The 17,904-nt window shown below is 33.7% G+C and overlaps 3 protein-coding genes across 5 annotated transcripts; all 3 read right to left on the bottom strand.

The window, feature by feature from the left end:
* Nucleotides 1–459: 459 nt before the first annotated feature.
* Nucleotides 460–7,236, bottom strand: LOC112527746 (vacuolar protein sorting-associated protein 9A-like). Of its 3 annotated transcripts, XM_025138542.1 has the most exons (5): nt 7,114–7,236; nt 6,485–6,604; nt 5,386–5,508; nt 2,088–2,114; nt 460–1,999 (listed from the first exon to the last, which is right to left on the bottom strand). In XM_025138542.1, the coding sequence occupies exon 5, from the start codon at nt 1,891–1,893 to the stop codon at nt 616–618; it is 1,278 nt and encodes a 425-aa protein (XP_024994310.1). In that variant the 5' UTR covers nt 1,894–1,999; nt 2,088–2,114; nt 5,386–5,508; nt 6,485–6,604; nt 7,114–7,236; the 3' UTR covers nt 460–615. The 3 variants fall into 3 exon arrangements, with proteins under 3 accessions (XP_024994310.1, XP_024994301.1, XP_024994318.1); XM_025138533.1 differs by lacking the exons at nt 2,088–2,114; nt 5,386–5,508 and having other exon boundaries at nt 7,114–7,235; XM_025138550.1 differs by lacking the exons at nt 6,485–6,604; nt 7,114–7,236 and having other exon boundaries at nt 5,386–6,316.
* Nucleotides 7,237–12,353: 5,117 nt separating this feature from the next.
* On the bottom strand, nt 12,354–13,076 carry LOC112527966 (salt stress-induced hydrophobic peptide ESI3). The gene is made up of 2 exons (XM_025138840.1): nt 12,948–13,076; nt 12,354–12,725 (listed from the first exon to the last, which is right to left on the bottom strand). The coding sequence occupies exons 1-2, from the start codon at nt 13,026–13,028 to the stop codon at nt 12,642–12,644; spliced, it is 165 nt and encodes a 54-aa protein (XP_024994608.1). The 5' UTR covers nt 13,029–13,076; the 3' UTR covers nt 12,354–12,641.
* Nucleotides 13,077–14,870: 1,794 nt separating this feature from the next.
* Nucleotides 14,871–17,046, bottom strand: LOC112501298 (probable RNA-binding protein ARP1). Its single transcript, XM_025105013.1, has 5 exons — nt 16,843–17,046; nt 16,590–16,746; nt 16,249–16,433; nt 15,689–15,929; nt 14,871–14,987 (listed from the first exon to the last, which is right to left on the bottom strand). The coding sequence occupies exons 1-5, from the start codon at nt 17,044–17,046 to the stop codon at nt 14,956–14,958; spliced, it is 819 nt and encodes a 272-aa protein (XP_024960781.1). The 3' UTR covers nt 14,871–14,955.
* Nucleotides 17,047–17,904: the final 858 nt, after the last annotated feature.

Here is a 17,904-nt window from a genome sequence, read left to right as displayed (position 1 = left end):
TCTCTGGTAAGCATTCTGTAAACAACCCCTACGACTGGTTGTGGAAGGGTCAGAAAAACCTAAGCCTGGTCAGAACTGGTTAAAACGCCTGATCATGCCTAATTTTGCCGACATCTAGTTATGAAATAAGTACATATCAGTTTCAAGAATAATGGAGTGGGACGTCAGTTATTTTAAGGACCGTGAATGAAAATGAAAAATATGTCTGGTTAATAAAAATGATGGAATTCTTTCAATTCCAATAAATTCCTTCACTCACGGATTTTATATTCCACGGCAATACCCTCGGATTTCAATTCCTTTCCGACAAATTCCTTCCCTAATCCAAATTCATTTCAATTCCATGCAACCAAACGCAATCACAAAGCATGGTCAAATTCCATTCCTTTAAAGTCAAATTCATTTGATGAATTCCAATTCCATCGAATTCCATTCTACGAACCAAACGCCCCCTGAGGGTCATGAAACTATTCCAGCATTTCCATTCTCATTCCCTGAAATTAACCTCAATTTCTTCCAGAAAACGGCATTACAGTAAACAAAAAACATAACAAAACACACGAATCTTTGGCTTCTATCCATCCACGATTTGATCTGGGAGAAAAGGAGAAAAACTTACGATTCAACTGTGTCCTCTACTCGAGATACGACTTCTGTTGATTCCGAATCTCCAGTAAAAACTCCATCTGAACCTCTCTCTATTCTAACATCATCTACTTTCCCCTTACCTAAACTTTCACCCTCATTTCGGGATTGGATCGATTTTGCAAGACTAACATACTTCACCACCAGTTGCTTATAGCTATTTAGCAACTCTTCTACATCACCTACCGTCAGATCACCCGTTCGCGAGTATAAGTACGGGAATTTCCGAAATTCTTCGATCCCTCTTTCCTCTTTCATTAGTGTACTTGCCCCTTTATTCTCCAAATCTGAAATTGATGGGATTTTGTTCACTTGCTGTTGGTCTTTTGAGTTTGCACCATCAGTTGTTGATTCAACTGCAACGCTACTGTTTTCATGGCTTTTGACCTGTCTGGGTTCTGATACGCTTTCACCGCCATCGTAATCACCCGATAAACCGTAAATAAGTGTCTGAGCGGATTCCATATTCTTCTGAAACTCCATTTCATCCATCGACAACGCTTTCCCATCTATGTTCATAATGAAGGCTTCTGCTGAGAGCATGTTTGTGAAGAAATAGGCTGCTTCTCCAACTAGTCTGGATTCACGTCTGTATCGTTGAATGTACAACAAATTTGAATGCAATTGAGGAGGGTTTGCTTTTATGGTAACGTAGATAAGGACCGGAAGGAACTCATCGGCCCCAGGAGGGTTTTCGTTTGCAGCAACCGAAGCATTAAGCAGCAAGTTGTTGATGACTTTACAGCAACTGAGGATGCATACGAGTTTGTCTCTTGGTGCTTTGTAGATATTGATTTTTTGCAACTCCTTCTGAGCAAGCAACCATGATGTTTCGTTTTGATATGTTGGTTGAATGTCCAAGTTCTCAGGCCGGATAAATTGCTGGACTAAGGCCAGCTTCTCGTAGAGTTGGTCATCTACCTTCACGTCATCCGGGTGTGTGGCAAAAACACGGGTAAATAACTTCGTCATTATGTATTTCTCCAGCCCTTCACCGGCGCTATCTAACTCCTCTTCTGACCGACCTGCCCAAAGAGGATGAGCACGAAAAGCGGCTTCCATATTGGCAAGGAACTCTTGCACCGATGCACTGTCCTTTTCAGGATCAGGTGGATTATTGGAGAAGGATACGATGAAACTTTTGATAGCTTTAACAAATTCTGAGGCAGATGGATGTCGCATACGCTCCAAGAAGTCATGCCATGTCAGAGGTGCTGTAGAGGAACTAAATGGTTCGGCATTCTCCATAATACTGATCAGATCAGATTCGATATATGACCTAAAACCTTAGAAGGATCTTAACCCTTGAACCTAGCTTGAGGATTATCACCCTGTTGAATGACGAAACTTCATCCTGCACCAAAACATGATTAACTAATCATAAATAGATTTCAAGTAGTGTGAGACTTTTATCTGATGAAATTTGGATGGAAAGTATATACCTTGTTGTACATTGTGGAAATTTAAACCTTATCAGTGTTCATGTTGAATTAGAACTTTATTAGTATAAATATTCAAACTAACTACTAAGTTACTACGATTTAACAAGACAACTAATCAAAATAGCCAACTCCAACCAAAAAGGAAAGAAGATGATGACCCATAGATAGGCAGCAATCCAAGAACGTAGAAAAAATTAGGCCCGGGGTGAATTGTTGTATTCCAGAGATCACCAAGGCTGTAGATAATAAAAAATAAGAAAGCATGCGAGAATGGGGATGAGGAATGATGCCTGTGTCTTCTAATGATTTGATCAATGAAGAAGAAAGACTATGATACTTCTTAAACTTTAGCTAGAATTTTGAAGTTCTTGCATTTTAACCTCAATTTATTGGGAAAAAAGACATTATTTTAGGAGAGTTGAAGGATGATGTAACACATCGCGTAAAGACATGGTTGAAGTGAAGGGCTGCTATGGACGTGTGTTGCGACAAGGTCCTGCTAAGACAGAAAGGCAAATTCTTCTGCGAGTCAGAGTGTTGGGCAACAGTGAAGGCCCATGAGAGGAAGTTAGAAGTAGCACAAATGAGGATACTCAGATGGCCCTGTGGTTGAACCATGTTGGACTAGATTCCGATTTTGGGAAGCATTGGGAGTTGCATCTATCACCAATAATTGGAGAAGGGAGATTACAATGGTTTGGACATGTTTGCAGGAGACAGAAGTTGGAACCAGTGAGAAGGATAGGAAACATGACCGTCGAAGAGGTGAGGAGTGAGGAAGGGCAGGTCGAGGAGGACGTTAGATGAACAGATGAGCTAGTGCACTGCAGCCTTAGATATTTTCGAGAACATGACCTCTAATAGGAGTTCTGGGAGACGCGGGATTAGGGTAGCAAACTATGTGTAGGGGCTTGTGCTTAACGTGACTAGGATGGGCGCTTGTAAGGATCTCTGAGGTATGGTGAGACAAGGGTAGGGTTGAAGAGGCGATATTTTGGTTTTCAGAGGATTAAGATAGAGGGATGTTAACTTGTCACATAGTTCTTATATGTTCCTATGCTTTCTGTACTTACTTTTGTAACCCTTTAACTGTTCTACTGTTTAACGTTATCTAATTTTGGTTCTTTTTTCAAATTTCTTCGTAATTTACCTTATGGTACTTTTTATTTTCTTCCAATTGTTTTTGACAAACTTCTTGAAACACTCGGTGCTCCACCAAAATCCTTTTCTAAACTTTTTTCCGCAAGCCAGGAGACTTAACGGAAACAACCGCTCTACTCTTTTGGGTCAGACCTGCATGCATCTTACCCTCCTAGGTCCTACTCCAAGTGGGACATACTGGGGTGTGTTTTGTTGTTTTACGTTCTTTCTTTCTTTTAAGCACACGATAGGTTTGATCCTTACCCACGGTACTCTCAGAAATCTTAACAGTTCATAAAATACCACTATACTTCTTTGATACCTTTTCTCCAAAATTGCAAAGTACATTATGAGGATTCTCGCCATCATAGTTCAGTAGAATGAGGTACTGTAGCAGATGTCTTCCTGCAGAAAGTCAAATGCCTTGGCTAACAATCTCTCCAAATAAACAGTGTAAAACATATCCATGAGACATACTCATGTTAGGATATCAACCCTGCCAAGTTAACTTAAGCTGTTCAGCACAATCCCAGAGGATGGGTCCTTGAGGAACCATCAATCCATGTCTCTTACCGAAAGTAAAGGGAGACAGAAGGAATAGACTCTAGCCATGCTCTACATTGCAATTCCTTGTATTACCAATCAGCATGCTCATGACCTATCTCTTCTTCCACCGACTATATCGTCTAAAAATCCTTGACTCACGTCAAAATCATCAGCTGAGAAAGACAACCACCCTACCATGATATAATAATTGATAATACAACCCTAAGTTGCACCTGTGGAATGTGTACTTGATGATCCATTCCTAAACAGACATAGTAATTAATTATTTATCTCTGAAGGCCTCAACTGAAACAGCAACCTCCTAAAATATAAATGTTGAATAAGAAATTGTTCTTCAGTTACAATTTTATTTTCATATTAAATGGTCAACAGACAACAACGGATGAAACTTTTTTTGGACAAGAAGTGTTACTTCTTTAGACCATATGATCAATCAAATTATCTGCACTATCATCTCCATGGTGGCTGTCTATGGTTAGTTATTATTCCACCTAAATCCATTTATGGCTTTAACGGAAGCAAAGGTAACAGGAAGGAAACAAATGTGTTGGTACTTCACTGATCCTATTAGACCATCTGAAACATTTGAAGCAAGGATATAGAATTATCTGAGCTCAATATGGCGACAGGTGGAATAGTATATGAGGCCATTAGAGAAGGAAAGATCAATCAAGCAGTACATTTAGATTCTATTTTTAAGCTTCCATTTATTTTCCACTGCCATCCCGTACGGCGTACTATATCCAAAAATCAACTAATGTTGCAGCCCATGATGCTACTTAGGACCCTCTCAAATAGTCAAATAGATAATGAGATCAAAGCAACTGGAAAGATTTAAGAATCGTCTACATCTAGAGGGATCATCTAGAAAGTGAGTTGTCTTGAATTGAATATACTCAAACTAAAAGTGACAAAGATAATAAGGTTTATTTCTTATGTAAGCTGGTTCTTATCCAAATCTAGCTGTTTATCCGTTTCTCCAAAGGAGCCAAATAAAACCATAATTCATGTTCGGTTCTGAATTAGAGACACTAGAGTGATGAATCAACATTGATCCTATCCAAACTCACGACACATGTTCGATCCCCACTGCCTGCTCTATATCCTCTCTTATGTATTTAGATTTTTATCTTCTTTACTATTATGATACATTCTTCAATACAGTAATAGATGAGTTAATACTTAATACATCATTCATCTAAGGATGCATACACACATACACAAAATATTTACCTCATAAAGACAATCTTAGCTTAACATCCTAGTTTTACTGGTGTCTATTGAGAAAGAAAAGATGATCTTGACCACTTACTGTGTTACTGGGAGGTTAGTTAAACTAATAAACCTGTGCCAGAACAAGTACGACTAGACATAAGTTGATATAGCATTATTATCATTTGTATAACCAGCTGTCTCAAGTTATTTGGCTTACATAGGCAAATATGCACATGATATGTATAGCCTAGAAGATGCATAAAAGGGATGCTTGAAATATGCCATTATACCACACAACTAATCATTTTATATTGTAAATTAATATCATAATACTGCAAAGCAATGATTAGAGAAGCTAAAACATGTAGTCACGTACATAGCAAACTGTCTTGAGATCCTAGAGCCACATCAGGGGCGGATTCAAGATTTGGATCCAGGGTGGTCCTCTTATTGTTATTATTTAAATTAGTCAACTACAAGTATACAGCCCTGCTTCACCCTACAAAACCAACACAATCGATAACACTAAAAAAGGTGACATTAAAGGCCTATTACATGAAGGATTGAGCACGAGATACAATAGGATACACAAACAACTGACTCGAACTAATCACATATATACCAATTGACTCAAAACCAGAAAAGAGTAACTATTTAATTCCATTAGATATATGCTTATAAAGTAAATTAACAACACAACAAAACATGGAATCTTAAATGAATCCAAGTCTTGCTCATGATTTCTATGTTATGCATTTTGATCTTTTTGTTTAATATATTAATCCTCATTGATTTTTTCGCAGTTACTAAAAGCCCCTGCGATGGAGATTTTTTTCAATGGAATTGGATTACCCACAGAAAGAGCATACATTAAGTTTACTCCAAGTGCTGAGTGAATGAGTGCTATACCCCTTTCCAAATTGATACCTACACTTAGGGTATAAGTGAGCAAAGTTGTTTGAAAATTGGTGTTTTTTGTTGTTGGGAATGAAATAGTTCACTTTGAGTGTAGCTTTCACGTGTGATAGTATGCAAAAGGTTCGAGAGGGAAAACCTGATTAATCCTTTAGGCATTTTACCATATATAAGAGAGTATGATCATGCTCTTACAGCAAAAACCACAATAATCCCAACTCGGTCAAGGATGAACAAGTATTAGGTAGAGAAGTGACAACTAACAAGCATTTATGGAGATGAAGAGTTCAAATATTAGGCAGAGAAGTAACAAGCATAAACAAGGTTGTAGAGGACTTCAACAATAACTTATCCTTAAGCAAAGATCAGTTTGGCCAAATGCCGAAATCTCAATTGATAACAATGAAGTTTAAGGTTCTTTTTATCTTGAATCTCAAACCTCAATCAGTAGTTTAAAGTTTCAACTAACTACGTTAAAAGCAATATAGCACAACTATAAATATAATACCATCTAGATAGAAACTGGCATTTAGCAAGAATGGAAGAAACAATTGAATTACCAACTGACTGGCCAAATCTCAGCAGCGACAGCAGAACAGGCCTAGCCAGGGGGTGGTTTACATGTAATCAGCCACGGACTGGGGTGTTGGATCAGTGTTGGCTCGTCGAGAGGACGGTGCCTGGTACAAAATTCAGTATTCATGTAGTTAATATTTAACGATGACAATAATACTTGAGGAAGCCTTGAGTACTTCAAAATACAAAAAACGTGCCACACCATCACTTGTGAGGCCAAATGAAATAATTTCAAATTCAAAATTAATATGATTTCTAGAATCTTCAAGAAATATCTAATACCTAGATTAAACCTTATGGCACACCATAATTTCCCCACCAGAAAAATAGTTAGACCTCAATATCCTTATGAGTCCATACCAAAACATTAACAAAGTTCAGATCAAATACTGTAATTTTTCCTACACTTCCTCCGCAAATAACAATCTCAAGTGAATATCAATATTCAATTAACAGTTAGCATCTATATTACACCATAATTGCACATAAAACGGATTACAGTAAGCGAATGAGCAAATTCTGAAGCTCGAACAACAGTGTAGTATCATACAATATGCACATATATTGTAGAACAAAATTGGATCAAAACAACGATGATCATGATGGTCAATACCTGGGGATGATGAGCGAGTGAGGACGTGAGCCGGACGTAGATTCCAGTTTCAAACCCTAACAATCGGTTAGAAGGAAGAAGGGGAAGACCAAACCCAACTAGGATCCAAAGACTCACACTCGCAGATGTTGACCAACGTATATTTCGGGACACCCCTCTTCCAAAATTACGTGAGGAGGGGTTTTTTTAATGTTATCTTTAAAAAATAATATAAACAATTATTCACGAGACACTGTTTGGTAATTGCTGAATGGTTTAGTGTAAAATGATTTATTTTAGTAGTCAAAATGATTAAAAGACTCTTATGATATAATGCAAAATGAAATATAATTGTTTGGTAATTGTGTACAATGAAATTAGGGCTCTTAATAGTTAAAGGAGATTCATGATACAAAATCATTCAGAGAATTTTAGAACCATTAAAAGACAAACTTTTTTTTTTACCAAACAAGATTCACCTTTTAATAACTCAGAGATTGCCTCTTAATGAAACTATTAAGAGGTAAACAAACAACCAATAACAATAATAACATATTTAACTGTAAACTACAAATTTGGTTCCTTTAGTTTGTAACATTTTTTGTTCATATAGTTTTAAAATTACAAAATGTTATTATAGTTTATGATTATTAAAGAAATTTAGTTAAATAAGAGAAAATTTCGTCTTCTTATCAACTTTTTATTTATTTACCCAATCAAAATTTACAGGGACCAAAATTATATAATCGATTTTGATTGGAAAAGACAAAAAAATCGATAAAAGAACAAAAATTCTTCTCATTTAACATAGTGTTTTAACGGTTAGAGGGAATGATCAAATCCTGAAATTTCTGCAAACTAAATTAGCCAATCTTGTAATATTAATTAAATACTATGTTTATGATTATTATTTGATTCCTATATTCAGTCTTCTGTTTTAATTTATGGTCATGGTCTTTATGCTTGATTTTTCTTAGATGGGTACGGTTATGCACTGGTATGATAGGGTTGAAAGCTCTGTTGGAAGTCGTTTTCAGCTATAATTGAAGGTTCATCTGAGTCTTCAGTTCTTTGATCGCAATTTGTTTTTTGGTGTCATTTTATTTTGTTGTTTTTAGTTTTTTTGTTATGGTTGTGTTGCAGTTTTTTTACCTTTTGGTCTTGGTTCCTGGATCTTACAGAGCCGGTCTCTTCTTATTCTTGTTCAAGTTGTTCAATAAAAAACCTTGTTTTTATCAAAAAAGGGTAGTGCTTGATAACCGGTGTACATTGTTTTTGGTTTTCTTTTGTTTTTGGTTTTGTTTTGTTTTTGAAAGAAACAAAGTTCACCAAATTCCAAATATTTAATGATAATATATCATTCTTCAGACTTCTTAAGATAAAGTTCTTATAAATTATAATCATTCAATTTCAAACACCGTGTTTTGTACCAAAAGACTTTAATTAAAGATATGTTATCCTTGATGTCACGTAATATAATGTTGTGTTTTAACTTTTAATCATTGGAACTTGACAAGTTGTTATATGAATAAGTGAACTTCCTTTTCACATTTATCAATATATTATTTTTCATTTTTCAATATATATATATATATATATATATATATATAGGTGAAGGATCGTGTGGAAGAAAGTTATTGTGAGAAGCGTAAGAAGATATATGAATTTTTGATCATTTTTAATTACATTCTCACTCATGAATTATGCGTTGGAAGGAAATTGATCAGATGCATCTCGGTGCACCTCATTAGTATTGACATTCAATTATGATTGATCCAAAGGTGGAGATATCTTCTTATACTTCTCACCATAGCTTTTCTTCTCACATGAACTCAACGGTGATGGTAAAGTTATGGTGAGAAAGGTAAGAAAGGATTCTCACACTTGGATCAATTGAAGATCAATATTAATGTGAAGCACCGAAATGCACCAAATTTCATGATAAGCGTAATTCATATGATGAAGGTGAGAGTGGAGGACTTGATGTATAAGGAGTGGGGGGATGGGCGAGTTTAAAAAAATTATAAGGGTTAAAAAATAGTTTCTTTTTACCTTGGTCCCTTGGTAGATTTTTGGAAGTGCCCCTACGTGACAATAAAAAAGGTCTCCCGAAATCGACAAATAAACTTAAAAGTGCTTCGAACTCAATTAGAAAAACTTTAAAAATCCATTGAAATAATGGAATTACGTTGAAAACACATAGTGATTTTGTAGGTCGTTAATCTACCTTAATGGTGACCCATTAGTAGGGGTGCTCAAAAACTCAGTCAACCCGATCGACCTAACTCAACCCAACGCGAAATAACTCAACATGAAGCAACCAGATGTCTAATCGAGTTGTAAAATCTTCAAATCTTAGGTATTTGGTTACTTTTATTTGAACCGAACCCTAATCCAATGAACCCGGTATCATTTTATTTCTTGAATTTAATATTGATTGTTAAGTCTTTATTAATATGTATATTAGACAATTACACTTTCACGTACCTTCTTTAAATACATATATTTTCAATTTATTCTCCATTCTTATATAACTCCTTTATATATGTTCAATAACTATGAACATATATATAGGCGAAAGATTGTGTAAGAAGTGAAATCATGGTGAGAAGCGTAAGAAAAGATCTGAACCATGGATCATTTTTAATCTCATGATCACCATGAATTGTGTTGTAGAAGAGAATTGATCTGATGTATCTCGATGCACCTCATTAATGTTGACATTCAATTATGATTGATCCAGTGGTGGAGATCTCTCCTTATGTTTTTCACCATAATTTCGTTCTTACAGGAACCCAATCATGTTCATATTATATATACATACACACACACACACACACTCACTCACACACACAAATTGAGAAAATTATATATTTATGATTTAAGAAGTATGGATAAATTATACCAATTGGTTGATAATGAAAAAGAAATTATAAGTAGACTAGAGAAAACAATATATTCAAAATCATGAAAATATTTTAATGTATCAAAGTACTAATCCGACCAACCCGAACGGTTTGAGTTAGATTGGGCTGAGATTTTTCAAAATGCAAACATTGTGTTAGGTTGTTCAAAAACCTTCAGCCTGATCAACTTAACCCATGAACACCCATATCCACTAAAAAAAAATCCTAAATTTGTCACTGAAGATGAGATTGGTAACAATAGTTACTTAAATAAATATAATTAAATTACTTTTATACCCTTATTTATTTATTAAGAATAATTGGAAAAAAATTACTATATTACCTACTTATCAATAATTTTAATGACATTATTTGATTTTTTTAATTATTAAAGTTATAACAAATGTTAGTTTAATTTAATAATTTTGATTTATTGATTTAAAAATGATCAAGGGTCCAAATTTCTTCTTACTTTTCTTTTTTTATCTCTTATTTTCACAAGATCTTTTATGTGTATATTGTATATATACACATATGTTATTTTTTATACAAGTCAGTCATAAACCACTTTTCTCATGTGAATATGGCTTTAAAAAGATCGTTTTTTGAAGACCAGCTTGACTGAAATTTTACGGATCCGTTTACAAGAGTACTCGATAGAGATAAACAGAAAATTAATGCAATTTTTTATTTTGAAAAGAAAATCTTAAATTTATATTTAAAAATAATTTATTATAGCACGTATCATATTGTTTTGATTGCTTTGATTATTTTGAACACATGTATTGAAAAGATAAAACTCTCTATGTAAAAATGTAATATCTCGCATTGGCCGAAAGCTGAACAAAAGTTGCCTATAAGACCTTCTCTATCAGACCCGTTTTAAAACCGTAAATCTAGGTATGTAGACAATCATACAGTTTGCCTTGAATGTTACACATGGTATAAGAACCGGTAACTGGACTGGTATGCGAGCGAGGATGTTAGCCTCCCAAAAGGGTAGATTGTAAGATATCACATTGATTGGAAAGGGAAAAAATTGCCTTACAAGGAACTGGACACCTCATTTATCAAACATGTTTTAAAACCGTAAATCTAAATACACGAATAAAGCGGACAATATATAGCTAATACAGTTTGCATGTGATGTGATGTTACAAAAAATTTATTACAACCATATAGAATCATTACACTGAACTTAAAAGTATTAACTCAAATTTATACATTTTATAACAATAAAAATAAAAATATTCAAAATAAACTTGATTAAACATTCCTACTCATTTTATATTTATGCACCCTGTCTATATTTTGTTGTTCCATTTTGAGTGCCTGACATTTTAAACCAATAATTCCTGACAAACCTTATTTCATGTATTAGTTAGTAGCATTTGTACTTAATAATTAAGGGGCCGTTTACCAAACACTTACCAGGTAAGCGCTTACCAAGTAACATTATCTCACTGGATGAATATAGTAAGTACTAAGAATCTTACCCGATGAGAGCGAGACAAGGACCAAGAGTCTTACCCAGTAAGTGAGAGCGACGACCTTTACCACGGTAAGTGCTTACCGGGTAAATTGTTGCATACGATGTCGTTTTGGTGGACTAAAATCTTACTCGGTAAGTAAATAATAATGTTAAATTTTATCGGTAAGTGCTTGGTAAACAGTCCCTAATACATGTTATATTTTGAAATTCAACAATTTTTAAGAGTTTATTCCCCTTTATTAAATCACATATAATTCTGGAGCAAAATCATATGATACGATATGTTAAGGAGGAGCGGTGTGACTGGTCAATGCAGCCAAGGGTTGCATGAAAAGTGGAGAGTGCAAGAATAGTTAGTCAACGCGATGTGTGTTTTATCACATGTGATTTTATTCTAGAATCACATACGCTTCGCACCCCCTCTCTATATATAGTATTTATCTATCTATCTATCTATCTCTCTCTCTCTCTCTCTCTCTATATATATATATATATATTCAACAAAAAGAGCTAAGAAAAGGAACATCTAAGCACATCTAAATTACCCATCTAATTTGTTCAAAATGTGTGAATAACTAAACGGTTACGTGTGAACATATATTTTAACTTATAGTTAAATATGACTTCTAACTTAAAAACCAGATAAAAATAACCAAATATCTACTGGGGTTGGATTCGGTGATAAAAAGATCTTTATCCTTGAATCAATCTTAAATAGAATGTAAATACTAATAAGGTGTAACGAGATGCACCTGATCAATTTCCTTCTAAAACGTAATTCATGGATGAACATGAGATTAAAAGTGATAAAGAATTCAGATCATTTTCTACGTTTCTCATGATAACTACTCTTCTCACATGATCATATTATGTACCGTGCATAATAGAAAGAGACGATTGATGAATGTTGATCGCCCATCAATCAAATGGAGCCAAGCCAAGTTCTGATGATGTATTAACAATCTGATTCCACAATAATATGAGTATGGCTAATTAAAAAAACTAATATAATTTCTGATGAAGGATTGAGATCTAGTATGCATAATAGAAAATTTACATAATGAAGACTTAAATCCTTTGATCACTACTCAGTTTCAAAGCACAGTACGTATTTGAAAACAAAAAGGAAGAAAAACCACTAAATTAATTACCTACACAACCAAAACATAAATTGCGTATATAATACCCGGAAGATAACCCAATATCGTCAGCAATAAACATATCCAGAATTCGATCTGCATTTTCAATGCACACAATCAGTTTTACCTTCATTCATCGTTCATTTTCTATATATTTTGTATAAAAATTGAAATCAGAAATACTCGAATATATCTGATCATGATCATGGTAACAAATTGAACCAATCCACCAAAACAACGAGTTTTCGGTGAATCTGACTCGCGAAAAGGTTGATCATAATGATCAATTGAAAGTGAAGAGAAATTAAGATTACTTACACCACAACCATATCGAAGAAAAACGCCGATAGGAGGCAAGATGATTGCGAGTATAATCTCCACAAATGTTTCAGCGCCCATTTCCTTCTTTCCTGATTGATGCTGTTTTTCTATTTTTGAAATTTGCCGATAGAGAGAGAAAGAGATTGTTGGTTTTTGAGTTGGATCCAACCGAATTGAGACATCAAACAAGTGTGTGTTCCAAACGAAAACAAAGCTTCTCAACACCTGTCCGATTTTCATGTTATCAGCTTGCCACGTCGATATCATCACATTTACACGTGGACTTATTTTGTCACAAATTATTTTATTTAAGAACAAAATCAGCATTTTTATCAAAATTTAACCTTAAAATAAATTAAAAAAATTGTGAAATTTAGATGGATATTAACTTTTTTTTTTTTTAATTAACCTGGATATCCAATTCATTATGTGAGTCGACTAATATTAGGACGACCACCTGCTTTACAGATAGCCCGGAGTCATCGCATTTCAACATCTGTGGCCAATAATATTTTAACAAGTTTCAAGATCTTTCACTTTTTTTTCTAATCGTATTGTTTATATTTTACATATTATCATACTATTAGGTGTTATAATTTGTCTTTAATTATTTATTTCTCTTATTAATTAATATTTAATTGTTGACTTGGAACTGTTTACATTAAGTACTTAGTACTTTAAGATCATATAAGTAAATATCTCATAATTACTATTAGTTAATATTAATTACTTGGAATTATTATTAGTTATATTAAATATTAATAATCATTTTTAAATTGTTGTCGTAATATCATTACCGTTATTTAATAGATTTAAAATACAATAACTACAAATTATACAAAAATTAGAGTTATCAACAGGTTAATCAAACCCTTAAATGAACAAAATGTTTGATCCAAATCTTTTAAGATGATTTTAAAATTTTGTTCTCCAAAATAAAAATTGATTCTAATTTTCTCTTTCATTAATAATAAACTTTGATATATAATTACAATAGTGTATCAACTAGTGAGTCGATAAAACAATTATTATCAAACATGACTGTTTTATCGACTAACTTTTTGGTTAATAATTAATTTCTCAACCAATATATGATTTTTTAACCAACTATTAGTTTATCAAAAATAACTTTAATTTTCATACAATAATTGGTTGACAAGTTTAAAGGTATACCAACATTTTGAAGTCTTTTAAGCCAATCATGGAACCAATGGCACAACCAATTGTTGGACACCTCTTTAGATCCCAAACATTAACATCAAAAATGATTCGTTGAGCCTTCATAGACAAACTTAACCATCATCCCAACATACCTCTACCACGTGCATTTCACTACCAAACTTTTACTTACATCATCAAGATTTCCCTTTTTTCTAACATCGTTTGTCTGTCATTCAAAACCGAACAATTAACCTCAACTTTTACAAGCACATTTAGTTATTCAACCATGAATACCAAACCATTACATCATCATGTGGTCCTTTCCTTTTTAAAGCAGTATTACACTTCAATTGGTAAATTATTGCATTATTCTTCTGTATGTAATTTCCCAACATTCAAACTCAGTTTAATAAGTGGTTGTTAGATCTTATGATCGTTAATACAGTAAACGAAGGGAGTTCAAGAAAACATATGGTTTTTAGATCATCTATTGTTGATCTTTTCAATATTTATATCGATACAAATTGCATTTTCTTTAAACATGATGAATAAGACGTGTCGTAAAGAGTTAGACAAACATATAAAAAAAGATAAAAACAAAAATTAATTGGGTTCTCATTACAATTAAAAATATGTTGCATCCCAAGTTGAGATACACGTTAGATGCCTAGAGGATGAGAATAAAATTAAAAATTAAAAATTAATAATAAAAATAAAAATAAATAGAAAAAATGATGTAAAATAAAAGAAGGAAAGAAAAGAAGAGGTGATTACAGATCAAATAAAAATAACGTTGGTCTGAAAAGCCACTCTATCATCCTCCTTTTTTGTTATTTGCCACTTTTTAGCCACCTTTCTTAAAGCCTCCAACTCTACCTATTCAACAGCCAAACAAACTGAACTTGTATCATTAGTTTCCACTTTATTTCAACCACCATTTTTAACCAAATGACTGATAGTGACTTAATGATATAAACCATAACTTATTCATTAAGCTTTCAGAGGGAAGTTTATTCCTTCCCTCCTTCTCAATTAAACAAAAACATTCACAATTCATACAGATAAATTAATCTATATAAATAGCTTTATTCATACAAGACTTAATAAAAACGAATCGTCCATGTGTGTATTGGTGATGGATAAAAAAGATCCAAGTTGACCCATGTGTATATATGTTGGTGATGGGTAAAAAGGATTCATAAGTATTCTCATCTCTCAACCCATGTGATTCTGCAACAACCCAACTGGCAAACAACATTTTTGACAGCATATTTACATGTGAGATCAATTTAATACAATTCATCTTCTTTATTTTACACAAAATTTTAACATTTAATGTATGAATATAATTGTATTGTACGCTATTATAAACACATATGGTATTCACAAAAAAGAATAATAATTGTCTCAATTAATATAAATTTATTATTTATTATTTATTATTTATATTATAAATATCTAGCAGATGTATAATTTTTCAAGTTGATATAATTTAATCTGACAGCAGATTTAAAATCTAAAAATAATATTTATAACAACTTCAAGATTTGAACAGAAGAATGAGATTAAATATATACCTGCAGAAGTAGGAGTAATTTGTGTGGGCTTTGAGAGAAGAGCAGGAACAGCAGCAATTGGGCCGGCGGATGTTGGGCCACAAAAGAACTGGGCTGGTAGGCCCATTGCCTGAGATTGATGATGGTATTGATACATAGGGTACATTGGCATCAGTGTGTGCGCACCCACCGTAGCATGACTCGGATATACATGTGAGTAGTGCCCTCCATTCATGTAGGCCCCGCCCGTATACCCTAGTTTCTGTTCCATATTCCATTTTTTAAACTATTTCAGCAAAAATTATTTACCATAAATGAATTATAGAATTTATTGATTATATTTTTTTTATTATAATTAATGGTTAAAAGGAGTAATGCTTTTTTACCTTTTAAATTTGATAAATATAATATATAAAAATTTATTTGTTGATTTAGACAAAAGTTATGAAGATTGTATTACCAATTTTTAATTTTATATAAATAATATATACAAAAAAATAGATTTTAATTTTGAAAAATATAGTTGTGCATTTTCATGGGGATAAATGCAGGTGAGTTTCAGCTGATCTGGTTCCACTTACATGATTGTAACTGACATCAGTTGTAGCGACGTATGTCGCCGGAACATAGCCGTAATAAGGAACGGCGGCCTGGTGATGGTGGTAAGGTGACGCCGGTGGAGGAGTTGGTGGATAGTACCACTGCACGTGGCCCGGAGGTGGTGTGATCGTCCCGGCAGATCGTGGACCCACAATCACATTAGGCCCTACAATGATCAAATCCAAAAGGATCCAGTGTTCGAATTAGACCAAACACACGCAAAAACATATTTGTACCGAATAATTTACAACCGTAACGTGGAATCTAGCTTCCAATGTAATCAACCCTACTCATTTGATTGGAAAATAGAGGCAAAACATACCGGTTTGCTGCTGCTGCGGCGGCGGCGGAACAACGGTTAGCGATCTCTGCCGACGTGCGCCGAGGGAAGCGAGGTTACAGTTTGCACGGCGGCCATTAATCACCGGCGTCGGATCCTCGCAGGCCTTCTTAGCCGCTTCCGGCTCCTTAAATGTCACCTGATGCGCACAATAGCACAAACAGAAGAAAACAAAATTAGTTCAAAAGGAATCATGAGGGTGCGATAAGGGTGCATGATAAGAGTAGATACATACGAAGCCGTAGCCTTTGGATCGGCCTGTTGTTTTGTCGGAGATAATGACGGCTTCGAGAATGTCGCCGTATTTCTCGAAGTGATCTCTCATGGCCTCCTTGGGAGTCTCCCATGCCAATCCTCCGACGAAGACCTTGGTCAAAGTAGTGTCGCCAAAAGGCCCTACTACTCCTCCGGCATTGTTATTGTTGATGATCATTGTCATTGGATATCTACAACGGCAATGATTACCGCTACAATACAAAGAGGCGATCGATCGCTGATGTAATGAATCGGAATTTGGAAATGAGCGATGAAGAAGGAATTAGGGAAGGGATCAGAAGAGTGAATCGAAAGTTTTATAGGAAGGCAATTGAGTGTGTGTGTGTGTGTATGTGTGTGAGAGAGAGAGAGAGAGATGACAGCTAGACCAAGATGGCGTTAGCGTTGAGAGAGAAGAAAACTCATTTTACAATTTGTTTTTTATCTTGCTTTTCCTTAATTATATTTTAATCCGATGACAATTAACTTTTTGAAATATATAATAATAATATTTTATACTTGAAATTATATGAAACCAAATTATTTTCATGATATTATATAAATAATATTAAACTTTTATAGAAAAAATTGTAAAAATAAAAACCTTTACCGTGTTTTTACCGTAAAAGTTTGATGTTTTAATACATTTACAGTGTTTTTGTTGTAAAATTTCAATGTTATTTTGTGGTATTAAGAACACCCACAATAAAGGTTACTGTTAATATTTCTCTCGGGTTTTTAGAATAACCTTCATTGTGAGACAAATTTTTTTGTCTAATCATAAATTTTTATTAACATATTTAGTTAATTATCTACCCTGTTTTGACTTGATTGAACATATTTAGTCCAATCAAAATTACGAGTGATTTATATTATTATTTAGTGTTACTTTTTATAAGGATTAACCTTTGTGTAATTTTACATTCGTTTAGTTTTAGTAAAAAAAATGTGTGTGTTTTAGTTGTTTTTCAAACATATTAACAAAATATATAAATTAACAAATTAAGATTAACATAGAAAAGTGAAAATTAATAAATTGTAT

This window comes from Cynara cardunculus (genome assembly GCF_001531365.2).
Source record: "Cynara cardunculus var. scolymus isolate 2C chromosome LG 1, CcrdV1, whole genome shotgun sequence".
NCBI classification, from domain to species: domain Eukaryota; kingdom Viridiplantae; phylum Streptophyta; class Magnoliopsida; order Asterales; family Asteraceae; genus Cynara; species Cynara cardunculus.
This window is presented reverse-complemented; position numbering and strand designations above follow the sequence as displayed.

What these genes read in the sequence shown, in the direction of transcription:
- LOC112527746 (XM_025138542.1), bottom strand. Translation starts at nt 1,893, where the DNA reads ATGGAGAATGCCGAACCATTTAGTTCCTCTACAGCACCTCTGACATGG.
- LOC112527966 (XM_025138840.1), bottom strand. Translation starts at nt 13,028, where the DNA reads ATGGGCGCTGAAACATTTGTGGAGATTATACTCGCAATCATCTTGCCT. An exon ending in TTCTTCGATATGGTTGTGGT is followed by an intron (nt 12,726 to 12,947) that starts GTAAGTAATCTT and finishes TTGAAAATGCAG; the next exon opens with ATCGAATTCTGGATATGTTT.
- LOC112501298 (XM_025105013.1), bottom strand. Translation starts at nt 17,046, where the DNA reads ATGACAATGATCATCAACAATAACAATGCCGGAGGAGTAGTAGGGCCT. An exon ending in GATCCAAAGGCTACGGCTTC is followed by an intron (nt 16,747 to 16,842) that starts GTATGTATCTAC and finishes TGTGCGCATCAG; the next exon opens with GTGACATTTAAGGAGCCGGA. An exon ending in GCCGCAGCAGCAGCAAACCG is followed by an intron (nt 16,434 to 16,589) that starts GTATGTTTTGCC and finishes TGATCATTGTAG; the next exon opens with GGCCTAATGTGATTGTGGGT.